The sequence below is a fragment of the Littorina saxatilis genome, linkage group LG5 (genome assembly GCF_037325665.1).
Source record: "Littorina saxatilis isolate snail1 linkage group LG5, US_GU_Lsax_2.0, whole genome shotgun sequence".
NCBI lineage: Eukaryota > Metazoa > Mollusca > Gastropoda > Littorinimorpha > Littorinidae > Littorina > Littorina saxatilis.
In genome coordinates this window covers 17,087,030-17,104,355 of record NC_090249.1, presented here as the reverse complement: position 1 = coordinate 17,104,355, position 17,326 = coordinate 17,087,030, and the positions used below count along the sequence as shown (strand labels likewise).

The following is a 17,326-nucleotide window of genomic DNA, read 5'->3' as shown; positions in this document are numbered from 1 at the left end:
ACCGCAGTTGCAATCAGCGATTTGCAAAGATGGCGGCGTTTCCACCGCTGAATCAGGTTCGATATTTTCTGTTCGTTGCAAAGGTTGATACAGGGAATGATCGTCGAATTTTATCTCGTGGAACACAACTTGAATCCAAGAAGGCTTAGCTGTCTGCTTTGTTTGAGCACTCTCAGCAAATGAGCACTTGGTTCAGGTTTATTAGCCTGTAGGGTGTCCCATTTGAGCAAAGCGAACTCAACAAAAATAGTGGTACAGCGCTCCACTTGCAGACGTTCTTCAGGAACTAATCAATAATCGTGTGGGCGAATGTGTTCCATCTTGACTCTTTTTGGTATATCTACAGTAGATCCATTTACTTATGCCTCTCCCGTCCATGACGTCCCGCTATATATCCTAGCTATTTCATCGCGAGTCTGTCGGGTTTTGTTTGGAAAGGAAGCGATCCAACATTGCTCAAATACTTTGCTCTCCTTAATCTGGTTCTGTGCGACTCGCCCATTGCACCAAACCACGGTCATGAAAACTGAATTTTGATTTGTGCAGATGAGGATTTAGTTGTGTGCAGCATCCTTTTCTCTTGCTGACTCCTAGTCCTAATGAAGAAAAATATATAGTAATTAGTAAATTACTTATTAGTAATTTAGTAATCAGAGTATTACTATTAGTAATAATAGTATGTGTGTGGTGTTTGTTTGATTTTATTGTGTTTTAATAATTCATTATTCAAACTTCAGTGATGAATATGACTCAAAATTTACTTTGCTTTAAGTTTCCATAAAAAAAAAGTCTTTAGTTTAACAGTATAGACTGGACTCGTGCATGAGTCTGTCTGAAACCTTTTTCCCCATTGAAATATGGATGTCAGGATTTGCACTAGAACTAGAAGTAAGCTTAGTTGCTGACGAGTGTTTCTTTAAGGCGAGACATGCATGTGGGCGTCTAGCCGCTTGCGAAAATAGGAAGCGAGAGTGTATGTGAAACGGTTTGATGGCTATTATTAAGCTACGCAAGAATAAAACACCATTGGTTGATAATGATACAGAAGAGGTCGTCTGCACTGGTCGGTAAACGGCCATGGACAGCCAATCGGATTGTCAGCTGGGCAGCCGCCATTTTTTATCGCGTAATAAACATGTCCAAGGCATGCTAGCCTTCGCTTGCCAAGTCCTAGTGTTCCTTGCAAAGTTGCAGCGAGAAATGCCCAAGAAACGGTACTTCCTTGCCCCACTTGCTTCATTTTCCAATTCTTGCGTTAAAGAAACGGGGGACAGCTAGTGTGTCTGCTGTTATATTTTGCTCTTATACTTGCAGTGAACATTGACTGAGACAGAAAAGTTTTGCAGTCATCTTAAGATTGAAGACCTGAGATCTGGGGCCCATGTCCTGTAATTTTCTTTCTCATTTGGAATAGGGTGATCTATAAGTATCACTAATCTTTTCTGGTCCTTTTTCTCGTAATCTTGTCGACACAACATGATGTTAGACTGAGCCTGACATGATACCGCAGCATCTATATACGACTAGTGTTTGTGTGTCTGTCCGCGATGCACGGCCAAAGTTCTCGGTCGATCTTTTTAAAATTTGTAGACCGTATTCAGCTACACCCCGGACACAACCTCATCGATGAGATATTTCAACACGTGCTCTCAGCGCGCAGCGCTGAACCGATTTTGGTTTTTCTATAGATCCACTATATCCATTTCCAGTAACTCTTCCTTATCTTCTCCAGTGTTTTGTTTTGCGCGTTTATCTCCCTTCCTTCGTGTGGCATCAATCCATATTCCCGTTACTACGTTACTATTTTAAGAAGGTCACTGCACGTTACTATTTTTAGATCTCCCTTCCTTCGTGTGGCATCAATCCATATTCCCGTTACTACGTTACTATTTTAAGAAGGTCACTGCACGTTACTATTTTTAGATCTCCCTTCCTTCGTGCGCCGTCAAAGCCGGCGTACATTTGCCGGGTCCCAGGTGCAGCCTGGTATTCGGCTCTACTTCTTCCCGGCAAAGCCGGTACCCGGCGAAGCCGGTAATCATCTAGTAAGATTATAACCAGACACGTTTTTCTTTCAGGCGAGACTTGTTCGCGGCTAGTCACTCGCGGAGCTAGGAGGCGAGAGTGTATGTGAGCGTTTTGATGGCTAGCTACGCAAGAATTAAACACCATTGGTTGATACCAAAAAGATCGTATGCATTGTTTAGTAAATAGCCATGAACAGCCAATCGGATCGGCAGCAGGGCAGCGCTAATTTTTTCTCGCATAGCGAGCGCCTCCAATTCCAAGGCATGCTAGCTTTCTCTTGCCAAATCCTAGCGTTCCTCGCGGCGAGAATTGCCCAAGAAACAGTACTTCCTCGCTTCACTCGCCAATTATCGCCTTAAAGAAACGGGGGACTAATGAAGAAAAACGATTTTTACGCATAAAAAGGCAATAATTATTGCTGTCAACACATGCTGTTTAGGTTTGAGATAACTCTCCATAGGTGTTTTCAATGTCAAGTTTTATAGTGAACTCAGTCATACTCATACTCATAGCATTTGCCGGGATATCTAAGGTGAGACCTGCCTGTCTCTACATCACATGTGTGCCATTCTATTCTAAAAGACCCATGTTGATCTTGATACATGTATTATCAAAAATGTAATGAAATGTTTCTTCAAAAGTAGGTTCCGATCTTGATCTCTTGGAGTTGGACCCTTTCGTGATTTGTGTTGTTTTTTGTGCAAATTTACAGTGGATAAGATGAAATGTTACTGTTAGCAAATGGCTGCATATACCGTGGATACTGTTGACTGTATCATTCAAGTGAGTGACATAACATTAATAACTCAGGATTCTTCTCCCAGAAACCCTTTGTTTCTCAGCTCTCTTGAAAACAGCTCTCAATTGATCCACATTATATGGGCAACTTAAGGACTTTGAACATCACACTTCTAAAGGAAGAATAGATTGACTTGGTTGTGTCTCTGTGTGCTAGAGATAAGATAAAAATAAGTGATGATTTTAAATATTTCTGTTTATGTACTTATAAAATTTTCAAGATATAATAAGTGATGATTTTAAATATTTCTGTTTATCTACTTATAAAATTTTCATTGTATGATTATTTTCATATTTGTCCAGCTCTGTGGCAACCATGGACCTGTCTACGAGGCCTACTACAGACAGGTACGAGATAAGCTCACAAATGAACGTCTGCTCAGTTTAGTTTCAGTACATTTTTGTCCTGGCAAATTGAAAGACAATGGTAGCCATGCAGAGATACTGTTGAACTTGAAACTAGAACTACTAAGAAAGATTGCGGATGAGTGTTCTAGTTATGTTTAATGTAAAGAGCAAGTATTTTCTTTGTCCTTGCAATTTATTTGTTTATTCATTGATTGATTGATTAATTCATTTATCTATTCATAAATTCATTAATTTATTTTACTTGTGCAGGTTGATCCTAAGGGGACCGGCAGTGTTGGGGCTTTGGATGCTGCAGCTTTTATGAAAAAATCTGGTTTAAACCAGGTAGTGCTGTCAAAGGTATGTACGTTGATTCTAATGGTTTGGAGGATTGCACTGCTCTCCTCTTGTCAAATGGATTAAACTATCATGTGGTTGTGCTCTCTCCCTCTCTCTCTCTCTCTCTCTCTCTCTCTCTCTCTCTCTCTCTCTCTCTCTCTCTCTCTCTCTCTCTCTCTCTCTCTCTCTCTCTCTAATTAATTACCCTCGATAATAAAGATTTTGTCTTGTCTTGTCTCTCTCTCTCTCGTTCCTCCACATATCGCCTCTCAGTTTTCTTTTTCTGGCTTTTTCTTTTGATGCTGAATTTCCATTAGCTTAGCTACATGCAGTTTTTTCAATGCTGCAGAAATCCTTTTGACCTAAACTGAGATTCTTAAATCTAACATTATTTGGTGTGGTATGTTATTCAATGTCGCTGTGTTATGATGTTTGTGTATGTGTATGTGATGTACAGATATGGGACATGTCAGACCCAACTGGCCGTGGTTACCTGGAGAAGCCTGGCTTCTTTGTAGCCCTCAAGTTGATTGCTTTGGCACAGGCCAGCCAGGACTTGAACATCGGCAAACTCACCATGGACACACCACAGCCCAATCTGGTACAACATTTGAAGCTGTCTTCAATTTTAACAAAATCATAATTTTTTTTTTTACAAAATGCGTTTGGTTTTTAGCTTATAAATGCCTTTTGAAAGAACTGTTCTTGTTTTGTTTCTTCCCTATTAGCTCAATTTTTATTTTCTTTGTGCCCTAGTTTGATTTTTTCTTTGTGTCTGTAATTCGTTATTTGATTCACTATTTAGTCACAAACTTCAAGCATGCATAAGTTGATTGTGAAACTGCCATTACATCAATGCAAATGTATAAGGATCTTATCGAATTATCAAAATGTCTTTATTGAAGATAGCATCTAGCTTATCTTTCAAACACGAGTTGCAGGAGTATTTATCCTTAACAAAAGCTGGGGAGCCAAAGGAGCATGTTGATGATAAAATATTTTGTGACAGGGTCCATATGAAATTATAGAGGAATCACCGGCAGCAGCTGGAGCAGCCTGGGATGTGACAGTAAGTTTTCTTTTATGCTTTTTTTGTTATTTGTACATTTAGTCAATATTTGACTAAATCTATTTGGGCAGACTGGGAGTTAAGAGGGATGTGTGTGTGTGTGTGTGTGTGTGTGTGTAGCGACTCCTAGAAAACTGCTGGACAGATGTTTTTGAAACTTTTCATGTACATTTTTTCATGTGATAGCCACAGACTTTTTGATATTTTGTGGATAAAAACATGATTTGATGATGTCATATCCGACTTTTTTCAAACAGTTGATGATTGTCATGAAGTTTCCCACTAGGTCTCAATCTAGACCCATAGAATTTTGACTCCGGAATTCTGTCAGCTAGCTTTTCATTCTGACAAAAAATGTTAAGATGTTTAGGATTGTCAGAAATCATAATATCCTCTTTTATAATAATAACAATGGGAAATTTTTTGTGCAGCCATCAGAGAAGGCGAAGTACGATCAGGTGTTCAACAGCCTGGGGCCAATGAATGACATGCTAGGTGGAGACAAGGTCAAACCTGTAAGTACTAGCCATTTCTTGTGTAGACAGTTATCACACTAGGCGTTTTGTAAACCAGTGTTACAGTGGAACATCTTCAAGACCTCCAAAAATAGGATCAAAATCAAACCCTTAAAAAGGAGGGAGTCTTAAAATAGGGGTAAAATTACAGAGGTTATGAACAGAAAGTCTGAGAAAACAGGGTCTTAAAAGGGAGGTGGGCGGGGATGTAGCTCAGTCGGTAGCGCGCTGGATTTGTATCCAGTTGGCCGCTGTCAGCGTGAGTTCGTCCCCACGTTCGGCGAGAGATTTATTTCTCAGAGTCAACTTTGTGTGCAGACTCTCCTCGGTGTCCGAACACCCCCGTGTGTACGCGCAAGCGCAAGACCGAGTGCGCACGAAAAAGATCCTGTAATCCATGTCAGAGTTCGGTGGGTTATAGAAACCTGAAAATATCCAGCATGCTTCCTCCGAAAGCGGCGTAAGGCTGCCTAAATGGCGGGGTAAAAACAGTCATACACGTAAAAGCCGTGGGAGTTTCAGCCCATGAACGAACAAAAGGGAGGTAATCTTACATTGATGGGGGGGGGGGGGGGAGGGGGGGGGTGGAGGGGGGGGTGGGGGGGAGGGGGGGGGTCTTAAAAAGGGGGTTCCACTGGACCTACAACACAAGACTAATGCATCTCGCAAAAAAAAGGTCACTTGGTCAGGACAACTGTTCAGAACTATCGTGTTGTTGATGTAACAGCAGATTTATCCTGGTATGAAAAACTTAAATACAATCAAAACAGGTAAGACAATTTTTTCGTGTATTTTGGCATGACAAATATGTACAATACCAGAATTTGGGGGTTATCACAAAACCTGGTAGATGATAAACATCTGTCATCCTCTGACAGTAATATTCCAAGGTTGATAGATATTGTGCCTTTGGTGATTTTCGTAAAGCAACTGTGGCTGCTATCCCTGAGGATATTGGCAGCAGCAGCCTTGTTTTTTGCTATTCGATTTGCTTCATCTTTGAATTTGGGGTTTCAAAGCCCTGAGGCCTGAAACTTTTGCAGTGAACTTCAGATCTTTAACATCATTTACATGTGCATATGGGGGGTGTTCAGTTGCTAACAGTATCTGCAGGTGTGATTTTAATACACACAAAGAGAGGCAGGGGGAGAAACGTAGTGCATTCATTGATGTTCGATAACAATCAGTCAGTATGTTGATATACAGTGAACACATTGTGTCGTCAGTTTTGTCAACAATTCTTGTGATTGTAATTTTGCAGGTGCTGTTAAATTCTAAACTGCCCATGGAGGTCCTGGGTCGCATCTGGGAATTAAGTGATGTTGATAAAGATGGCTTCCTTGACAGGGATGAGTTTGCTGTGGTAGGTTTGCATTGTTTCTCTTGAAATAATTGAATCTGTCTTTCTGCTTTTTGTGTATATGTTCTCTCTCTCTCTCTCTCTCTGTCCCCCCTCACTCCCCCCCTCCCCCCATTCTCCTCTATCTCCAACCCCATTTGTCTGTTTATTCTTTTGTGTGTGCGTTTATTTAGTTGCGTATATTTTTGGCCTCAGTTATCTCTTTAGTAATATTTTAGTATGCTCGGTCTGTGCTTTTCTCTCCGTCTCTTTTTCCTCTTTGTCTGTATGTTTTAGTATTTACACCCACAAAATATTTCTCAGTTATCTGAGGTCCCTGGGCTGAGGTGCACGAATCGAAAGTGGGTGCCACCTAAACAAAATCACAACAAATCTCAATTTCAACCTATCCAAGACCGTGGATGGCTCCAACCTGGTTGGTAACTTTCTCGTGCACCTCGGCCTTGGTGTCATTGGCGTGGCTCCATTCATGTCTAATTCCACCTTCACTTCTGCCTCTTTCAATTGTTCAGGCCATGCACCTGGTGTACAGAGCGAGGGAGGGTGACCAGACACCGATGGCCCTACCCCGCAGCCTTGTTCCCCCCTCCAAGCGCAAAGCTGGACCGGCCCTGGCTGGAGCTGTTCCTGTGCTGCCCTCAATACCACCAGCCTCCGCTGTCGCCATGGCTGCTGGTGATCGCTCAACGCCAACATTCAGTGCAGGTACAGATGGAACCTTCTTTTTTAAGACCTACAAAAATTCTCAAAATAATTTTGTCATTCCATTGAGAGAAGAAGTGACAGGAATATTAATGGCTAGAACTTGTTGCCATTTACAGATGTGTATTTGCTTCAGAGATTCTGTGTTTGTGTTTTGTGTACTTGTTGGCTAACTGAAACAGAAAACTTCATCTGTAAATGTTTTTCTTCCAGAAAAATAATACCTTTTTTCTCTCCATCTTTGTTGTTACTTTTTTGCCTGGGTGCACTTAGTTTTGTGGATACGTTAAGGTACTACGTTTATGCAGCCAGAACAAACCGCATCACAATTTTACTTTTAGCTGATTGAATTGGTTTTCTTTCTTAATCACAGCCGATCCAGCATCTGTCGGAGCACCTTGGGTGGTGGCGCCAGCGGAAAAGACGACTGCTGACGTTCTGTTCCGTCAACTGGATCTGGATCAGGACGGCTTCGTCACAGGACCTGAGATCCGTGAAGTTTTAGCAAAGAGCGGACTGCCTAACACTGTCCTGGCACATATATGGTGAGGGATTTATGTCTGCATTCCTCTATAAGCGTAGCTGACTGTTGTTTTAAATCCTGTGATCCGACGCTTCTCTTTAGAAACCTCTTTTTCTCAGATATTTTTCTTAATAAAGTCTGTTAATTACCCACAACTTTGTCTTCTTCTTCTTCTTCGTTTGTGGGCTACAACTCCCATGTACACTCAAATGTCTTATGAGTGGAATTTTACTTGCATGATCCTTTTTTTACCCCATCATTCAGGCAGCCATACTTCGTGTTGTGGGATAATCTTCCTCTGATGAGAGCTTTTGTTTTTACCTCAGACTGTTGAAGGTCTGTACATGAGGACATTGATGTACAATACACCAGCAAAGTTGATGGATACTGGTAGGAAAATTTGGGACAATAACTATGTCCTTGTTGAAAGCAGCATGCATATTTTTCAAGGAAAAAAATTCAGATGAGTTATTTTGTTTTTGCCTTTTTTCACAATGCTTCAGAGAATCAGTGGCCAGGTTGGTATGAAAATCTGAACACAGGACGCTGAACGAATACACTGTATACTTGCCTTTTGGGGACAGAACCTTCCTCAACAATAACAATACCAAGAACAACACTTTATTGCCCATTAACTCATTGTCTCCCAGGTACGGATATATCCGTACCCACTCATATGGCTCTGTCTGACCTGGTACGGATATATCCGTACACACAGTCACTTCCTGTAAGGTCAATCTAACGCATGCATTCCATCGTTTTGATACACAGTTTCTGCACAGTTACTACAATTCTGAGTGACCTGCTGCAGCACAGCTGGTCTCGGCTAAAAAAAACTTGGTCAACATAGGTGGGGTAGAAAGTGTTAAAATCAACACATTAAAATCGGCGAACGCAAGAAGAAGAAGAAGAACACATTAAAATGGAAAATTGTATTCAACATATGTAAACCTGCCTGTAAAATGTAGGGGTTTTTTTTCTACGAAGTCTGGACAGGTGGTAAATAAGTGTGCTTGTTTTTGTTTCTCCCCAGGACGCTGTGTGATATCAGCGGACTAGGAAAGCTGAACCCTGAGCAGTTTGCTCTGGCCATGCATCTGATCCAGCAGAGGGTGAAGGGGGTGGAGGTACCCCCTCAACTGATGCCAGAAATGATCCCACCCTCCATGCGGACACAGTCTGGGGTGGACCCTGCTGCCTTTGGTGTCAGGGTAGGTGTTTTGGCCAGTGGCACTGTCATTTAAAGAGAGAGAGAGATACATAGAGAGAGAGAAGGTGGGAGAGAGAAAGGGGAGGGAGGGAGAGAGTGATGATGTAACCTAATGAAGTTCCACCACCATCATCTCCTTCTCTCTCTCTCTTCTCACCTTTTCTTTCAACCTGTCTTAACATCTGATATAAAATTTTAGTAAGTGAAAAACAAAAAAAATTAACAATGAGAGAGATGAACAAGGCTGCAAAAGACTGAATGACAGGAAGATGAATAAGAGTGTAGTGGTATTTGCAGGAATGCTAATAACTTATACAGCCCTTTGGGGTGAAAGTATTACATGTACACTTCAGGCGCCTAAATAATGTAACATGCTGTTTTTAGGACACAATGCAGCAGAACGAAAACAAAAGTAGTGTTGAATCTTGTAAATGAAATAACAGGTGTACCTGCGATGTGTGGACCCTCTGATGAGAGGACACCTTCTGTTGTCCCTTTTTCTATTATCTCTACCAAAGCTTACCTGTCATGACAGGCCACCTGCAATGCAGGGACACATTTGGCTAGTCCCAAAAGTGTCCTTTCATGAACTTTTATTTGCATTTTAGTCATTGAAAGTGAGCTCATTATTGTTGTTACCCCAGGATGCAACGAACGCAGGGCCGTACAGCCACGTTGCTGATTTCTCTGCCATCAAGGAACTGGACTCCATTAGCAAAGATATTGATGACATCAAAAAGTAAGTATGCAAAGTAGGACAAAAGTATTGAACAATGCACATGGAATATTTCATTCAAGACTTGTCTCTTTTGAAAGGTATAACCAGACTGTTAACCGGCGCTTTTTCAGACAAAATTTAAGTTTGCAAGACATAATACACAATCACACAACTCGAGTTTTCAACACAGTGTAATTGTAGGTAATGTCATAGTAACATGGACATACTATACAAACATGAGTCGTGAGGGCTTTGCCCTTCTTGTTAATGCTTTGGAACGAGAGAAAATGACAGTGACATGACAATTGTGTGTGTAGAGAAAAGCTTCAGATTGAGAGGGAAAAGCTTCAGTACGATGCAGATGTTCGGCTACGTCAGGGAGAAGTCAACTTGCTGCAAAAAGAACTGGACGCAATGACGGGCACCCTGACACAGCTAGAGTCACAGAAAAAGGAGGCTCAGAAACGACTGGATGAGTTGGATGATAAGGTACAGTGGCACCTCTCTCTTATGACCCTCCGTTATAAAGCTCGCTCTACTTCTTCTTCTTCTGCGTTCGTGGGCTGAAACTTCCCAGTACACTCGTGTATTTTGCACGAGTGGAATTTTACGTGTATGACCGTTTTTACCCCGCCATTAAGGCAGCCATACGCCGCTTTCGGAGGAAGCATGCTGGATATTTTCGTGTTTCTATAACCCACCGAACTCTGACATGGATTACAGGATCTTTTCCGTGCGCACTTGGTCTTGTGCTTGCGTGTTCACACGAAGGGGGATAAGCCACTAGCAGGTCTGCACATAAGTTGACCTGGGAGATCGGAAAAATCTCCACACTTAACCCACCAGGCAGCCGCGACCGGGATTCGAACCTCGACCTTCCGATTAAGAGGCCGACGTCTTACCACCCCGCCACAGTGCCTGTCTAAGCTCGCTCTATTCATAGACCATTTATCCTGGACCGCCAACTAGCTCTCTCTCCGCTCTTTCTCTCTATTACGAGGTAGCGGCCTCTCGCATTTAGGAACCTACGCTTACAAGCCTTTCAGAAATCAGGGGGACGTCATATCCGGTGTCAATTGTAAACATGGACGAAGTTGCCGAGGTAAGTTCTGAAAATGCTAAAATAAACTCAGCAAAAGTGCATAAGGAACATGTTTTTCGATCAGTTTTGTTATGTTTAGTTTGGAGTTTTGGAAAATCCAGTTCATTGTCACCTCCCATTGTCACAAATAACTGGAGCGTGCTTTCTTTTCACTGTCTTCGAATCGCTGGCCTTTCAAACCGGACGCGACGCGCCCCTTTAAGTCGAGAGTCGTAACCTCGAAGGGTCACGTGACGAGTTGGCGGTCCAGGCTATTTGGTCTATGCTCTACTATAACACCTCATTTTCTCAGACATTTTCTTCATAGTGTCAGTACATTTACGTCCATTTTAAGACTCCTTCTCTTTAAAGAGCTACAGTTCTTAGATTTTAGACGGTCTTAAATCAGAGGTACAGTGGAACCCTCTTTTGAGACCTGAACAAATTTGAAAACTAGGTCTTGAAAAGGAGGCAATCTTATAATGGAGGTACCTTTACAGAGGTAATGAACAGAAAATCTGAAGAAAGCAAGAGAATCATGACCACACGAGGCAGAGTATTAATGATAAGTTATGAGAAACAAAGGGACGTAAGAGCTTAAATTTAAATGACACGACTGTGCAACAAGAGTCAGTGAGAGTTATACGGAACCAATCTCCTGGCACTTGAGACAATAACAAGCATTGAAATGAACAAGCGACTTTTATCCTGAAATTGGAAATGGTTTTTGTGCTTATAATGATCTTGATAACTTTTCTTAGTCCTTTCTAACTTCCATATCCATTTTTTTTTTATATAGGCCATGGCTTATTTGATCAGATGGAACAAATAACAACATTGATTTAATATAATACCCAAAAAATCCGGCATTATTCTTCAGCTCTTTTGTAGTCAGTGATGTGTATTACAAATGTATTCAATCATGCCTTTTTGTTTTATTAGTTGATGAGCTTGTGCTTGCTGGACATAATTTTTCAGAAATCCAACTTGGATAGAAATCTGAAAGAACTTAGGGACAAGACGTCTTCGGAGCAGATGGAGGTAGGAAGAACATTATCACAGTGTGTTTCAGTCCTGTATAATCTGCCCTGCAGTTTTCTCCCCTATGTTAAAGTGCACTATTGATGTACTTTGTGTTCATGTTTTTGATTTAAAAAAAAAAGTTTTGATAGAAATGGTGCAGTTTTTCTTTTTACCCAATCCGAGTTTTACCAGGTTTTGTGTTGTCTTTTGATCACCATCTATTTAGCCAACAAACTTGGCAAGAATAACCTTGTCAATGACTTCCCTTTTTACCCCATGCAGTTTTGACCAGATTGTGTGTTGTGTTTGGATCACCATTTAGAGTAAGGAAAAACCGGGCACGTAAAACCTTGTTAACAAATTTCCATGTGTACCCCCATTTTAGTCTGCTCCGATTCTCTGGCATTCAAACCCAGAAACCCTATCACTTATTCTACCTGTCTTTGAATTGTCACCCACTCACACCAATCATTTTTTGTTTTAGGTTAAAATGATTAATCTCATATCAGCCATTAACTTGATTAAGCATTACACATTTTGTTCTGGTAGCCACTTTTTTCCAGTGCTTTGCAAAACAACCCTTGTTTCATAAGCACACCATAATTTCCCTGAGTTTCATGTTTGTTTACCTCTTGTTTGAAGTGTCATGGTATCAAACCTACAGTACTGTATGGTTTAGTTTGGAAACCTGTCTCCTTCAAGTTCCAGTTGTTTTATGCAGTCAGTTTTATCAGTTATGCCCATTGGAAGAATTTGGCACCTGGAGAAACTTATTTCACTGAATTTTCATGAAAGTAATTGATGCACTAGATGGGGCCTAAAAACATTTAATACACACACACATGCACATGTACACACACACACGCACACACGCAGGCACGCACAGACACTCACACACACGCAGGCATGCACACACACACACACACACACACACACACACACACACACACACACACACACACACACACACACACACACACACACACACACATACACACACATACACACACACATACACACACACACACACACACACACACACACACACACACACACACACACACACACACACACACACACACATAGAGATAATGTCTTTAACTTGATAAAACTGACTGTCATTTTAATGTTAGTACATGTATCTTAGATGTACTGTAGTTGAAATCACCACATGTATATTTAGTTTTACTTTTAGACGTTACAGTCATAAATCACAATGTTTTCATACATATGTCATTACTTTTTGTTGTTTTGTTCATTGTTTGACGACCATGTAGCATGCTTTTTATGTTGATGAGTGGATTGTACTGTTAATTCCAGGTTAACAAACTGAAATCACAGATCAGTAATCAAGAAAGACTGGTACAGGTATGATCATTGGAGAATGAGCTTATAACATTTATTTTTGTGATTGCCATGTTTGGGACTGCAGCGCTTACAGTGGCTAATTTATTCATTTGTCACCTGCTAACAATTTCACACTTTTATTCTTCTTTGCCATGTATGGTTTCTTGACTCCGCTGATATAGAGTAGAAATACAGTCGAACCTGCCTGAAACGACCATCCAAAGGAACAACCTAAAGTGGTCCGTATGGACAGGTGGTTGTTAAGAAACAGGCATGGGAATTCCAAAATAGAAAAAACTAGGCCAAGGTCCAGGGGCCGCTTAGGCCCTGGCGGGGTACAGGGGCAGAGCCCCGTTGGGGGGATCAGGGGGGGTGAAGCCCCCCGGAAGGAAAACGAATTTGAGCATTTTAGACCAATATTTTGATAGTTTTTGTGTAAGCAAATAATGGATGGAGAGACAATAGTATACATATAATTTAATGTACCTTTTCTTTGCCGCGGACAATTTTTTATTTTCGCTGAAACATAATTTTCTTTTTGCGGAAATCCGCGGACAATTCCCAAGCCTGAGAAAGCTGCATCAAACTAGTTGGGAATCCTTTGAGATGGTCGATTTAGAGAGATGGTTGTAATTGGCAGGTGGGTGTTGTAGAGAGGTGGTCGCCAGAGCAGATTCGACTGTATCAACAGAAAATGTTTGATACTTCAGGGGTTTTGCCTATTTTTCAGATACGAAAGAGACAACTCCCCATACCCACACCCCTTGTTCCCTTTTTTTGTGCATGTGGGTCTTAAATCATCTTCTTTTTTAACCGTTGTTCATTGGATACAGTATGATTTTATACAAATATTGAGAGAATACTTTTATATGTGCTAGATTTGTTAATGAAAAATGCGAAAATAAGCTTTGGGAGTTATATTTCGTGCGTGGGCTAAATGGTAATCGTTTTTCTCTTGTGATAATGAACTGTATCAAATGTCGTTCAAGTATCTTAAGTATCTTTAATGCATGAAGAAGGATGCTGTAAAAGATTTGTCATTTAAAAAGAAGTTTGAACCTCCATTTAATTTCAGGAATTAGCATACACCCCCCCCCCCCCCCCCCCCTTTTCGTCGCGATATAACCTTCGTGGTTGAAAACGACGTTAAACACCAAATAAAGACAGAATGATACCATTTATCATGGGTCGGGTTTTTTTCACTGACAGAATGATATTGCTTAGGGGCTGGGTTTTCCCCACTGTCAGATTCAGAATTATTATTATATAAAGTCTTATATCGTGCGTATCTCCAGACTCGGACTCAAGTAGCTCGGGGGCCCGGTAGCTCAGTTGGTAGAGCACTGGACTTGTGATCGAAAGGTCGCAGGTTCGAATTCGGGCCGGGACGGACACGGGTCAACTTTATGTGCAGACCCAGAGACGGAAGCCATGTCCCACCCCCGTGTCATCACAATGGCACGTAAAAGACCTTGGTCATTCTGCCATAAGTGCAGGTGGCTGAATACACCTAAACACGCAGACACCTGGGTAGCGCGACTCCGTTGCTGCTAGCTTTCCACTGGGAGGAAGCGACCCGAATTTCCCAGCGATGGGACAATAAAGTAATGAAAATGAAAAATGAAAGGCGCAGGGATCTATTTATGCCGTGTGAGATGGAATTTTTTACACAGTACATCACACATTCACAATGACCAGCAGATCGCAGCCATTTTGGCACATATCCTACTTTTCACGGCCTATTATTCCAAGTCACACGGGTATTTTGGTGGACATTTTTTTATCTATGCCTATACAATTTTGCCAGGAAAGACCCTTTTGTCAATCGTGGGATCTTTAACGTGCACACCCCAATGTAGTGTACATGAAGGGACCTCGGTTTTTCGTCTCATCCGAAAGACTAGCACTTGAACCCACCACCTAGGTTTGGAAAGGGGGGAGAAAATTGCTAATGCCCTAACCCAGGTTGGGAGCTGCATGACATACTTTCACAATATAAACCCCTATTCAAATCTAATAACAATTGAGATTGTAAACCCAGTCGGAAAAGTAATAACACAAACAGCATCCATAGCATGTTTTTGATGTGTTGATTATATGACATATGCCCTTTTAGAAGTTAAAAAGTTATTGGCAGTGAAAACAAGTGAACGCTTTGAACTATTTCATACTCTATAATTCTAATCATACCAACTTTAAGCAAGCATGCAGACAAGACCCTGTCTAGGTGAACATACTTTTCACACTCATAATGTGGTAGAGGGTCTTTCATCACTGTAATGTTCTGAGAGGTCTCAAGTGGCGGTATGGGCATGCATGTCTTGCTTCAACTAATACATGTACATGAAGGCCTTTCTCTTTTTTCTGCCTAATTCTTACATTTCTAAGAGCAGTGTAGTGCAGGCTTCATTAATTTTCAAAAGTATTGCCTTGTTCTTCCTTTATATTTAATTGCAGCTTCTTGCAATCGTCCTTGCAATAAAAAAGAAGATAGTCAGGCTTTATCATTGCTGATCTGCAAATGAGTTTTGTGTTTTTGTTTCTTATCTTTATTTGATGTTGCAGACGGTCAATTGATTGCATTTGGCATAAAGCTTTGCTTCTTCTTTCTCTGTTTTGACTTGATGTTCAGCTTGCACCAAAAAAGAAAAATTAAGTATAGAGATTTCTTAATAAATAATTAATATTTTCGGTCAGTTTTTTTGTAATAGCCACACAACCATGGGTGCATTTGACCTTGATGCTCTGACCCTAACCTTGGCCTGATTGTTGTTTCAGAACCAGGAAGGTGAACTGGAGAAGCTGAGACAGGAGCTACAGAAGCTGAGAGACGAGGAGCAAGGCCTGGAACAGCAGGTTGAGTCGTCACGGCAACAAATGAGTTTGCTGTCAGGATCTCACAAAGATGTCACCATCCAGGTCACACAGGTACCTCACTTTCTCTTATAACATCACTAGTTTAAAGGGTCCTTAATGGAGCCTGAATTCCACTTCACCCAGTTAAGGACAGGCTTTAGGCTTGCTACAGTGGAACCAGCAAGGTGAGGCCCCTCCCGTGACAGGACACCCCCCATGAAAGGACACATTTTGTTGTCCCTTTGTCAGTTATCTAGACCTGTCACGAACTGCTATTTAGGGACACTGTTTGGATGGTCCCAAGGTTGTCTTTGAATTAGAGGTACCATTGTATCATTTAAAGAGGTTGTCTTTGAATTAGAGGTACCATTGTATCATTTAAAGAGGTTGTCTTTGAATTAGAGGTACCATTGTATCATTTAAAGAGGTTGTCTTTGAATTAGAGGTACCATTGTATCATTTAAAGAGGTTGTCTTTGAATTAGAGGTACCATTGTATCATTTAAAGAGGTAAAGAGGTTGTCTTTGAATTAGAGGTACCATTGTATCATTTAAAGAGGTTGTCTTTGAATTAGAGGTACCATTGTATCATTTAAAGAGGTTGTCTTTGAATTAGAGGTACCATTGTATCATTTAAAGAGGTTGTCTTTGAATTAGAGGTACCATTGTATCATTTAAAGAGGTTGTCTTTGAATTAGAGGTACCATTGTATCATTTAAAGAGGTTGTCTTTGAATTAAAGGTACCATTGTATCATTTAAAGAGGTTGTCTCCAAAGACTTAAAGTTAAGTCTAGAGCCGTTTGCTTTTTAAAAAAGATGGACTCATTAAACAATTTGTGTTTTGTGTCTCTTGTCTGAAACGTTTTTACAGTTTGTGTCTGTTTTTATGTCTTTCTTCCAGACTGTGCTTTTATGCATGCCTTTGTATATGTGACCATGTATGTGTCTGTGTATCTTAGTCTGTGTCACTGTCTGTGTCATTGTCTGTCTGTCTGTCTGTCTGTCTGTCTGTCTGTTTTCTGTCTGTTATTGTTTGTCTGTATGTGTAAATGCATGTGTCTACATTCCAATAACTTGACCATTACAGATACAGAAGCAGGTGCAGACCCTTCAGGATCAACACAGGGCCCTGTCGGGAGGGGACCCCCCTGGCTTCTCCCTCACTCAACTCAACGGCAACCCGGCACTCTCTGACATCGACAAGATGAGCACCCGAGCCATGGTAAGTCTCACAGTAAATGATGTATGTGTTTAGCATACCTGTATTACAGTGGAACATCCCCACCCCACTCCCCATCTCCCCCGCACCCTATCTTCCCACCCCCCACCCCCCAATTGTCTTTTTGTAAGGTTTCTAAGTTTCCCCCAATTTGAGTTATAGAAACACCAAAATACCTAGCATGCTTCCC

General features: G+C 41.2%; 1 protein-coding gene across 3 annotated transcripts in view; it reads left to right on the top strand.

The window, feature by feature from the left end:
* Positions 1–16: 16 nt before the first annotated feature.
* Positions 17–17,326, top strand: part of LOC138966430 (epidermal growth factor receptor substrate 15-like 1) — a 43,059-nt gene continuing 25,749 nt past the window's right edge. For all 3 annotated transcript variants that reach the window (XM_070338667.1, XM_070338668.1, XM_070338670.1), the window contains exons 1-16: positions 17–56; positions 3,130–3,174; positions 3,445–3,534; positions 3,971–4,114; positions 4,523–4,582; positions 5,014–5,097; positions 6,359–6,460; positions 6,970–7,162; positions 7,533–7,704; positions 8,716–8,893; positions 9,537–9,631; positions 9,928–10,099; positions 11,670–11,732; positions 13,035–13,082; positions 15,840–15,989; positions 17,005–17,139. In XM_070338667.1, the coding sequence (XP_070194768.1) occupies positions 30–56; positions 3,130–3,174; positions 3,445–3,534; positions 3,971–4,114; positions 4,523–4,582; positions 5,014–5,097; positions 6,359–6,460; positions 6,970–7,162; positions 7,533–7,704; positions 8,716–8,893; positions 9,537–9,631; positions 9,928–10,099; positions 11,670–11,732; positions 13,035–13,082; positions 15,840–15,989; positions 17,005–17,139 (1,758 nt within the window). In that variant the 5' untranslated portion in view covers positions 17–29. The remainder of the gene's footprint in view (positions 57–3,129; positions 3,175–3,444; positions 3,535–3,970; positions 4,115–4,522; positions 4,583–5,013; positions 5,098–6,358; positions 6,461–6,969; positions 7,163–7,532; positions 7,705–8,715; positions 8,894–9,536; positions 9,632–9,927; positions 10,100–11,669; positions 11,733–13,034; positions 13,083–15,839; positions 15,990–17,004; positions 17,140–17,326) is intronic.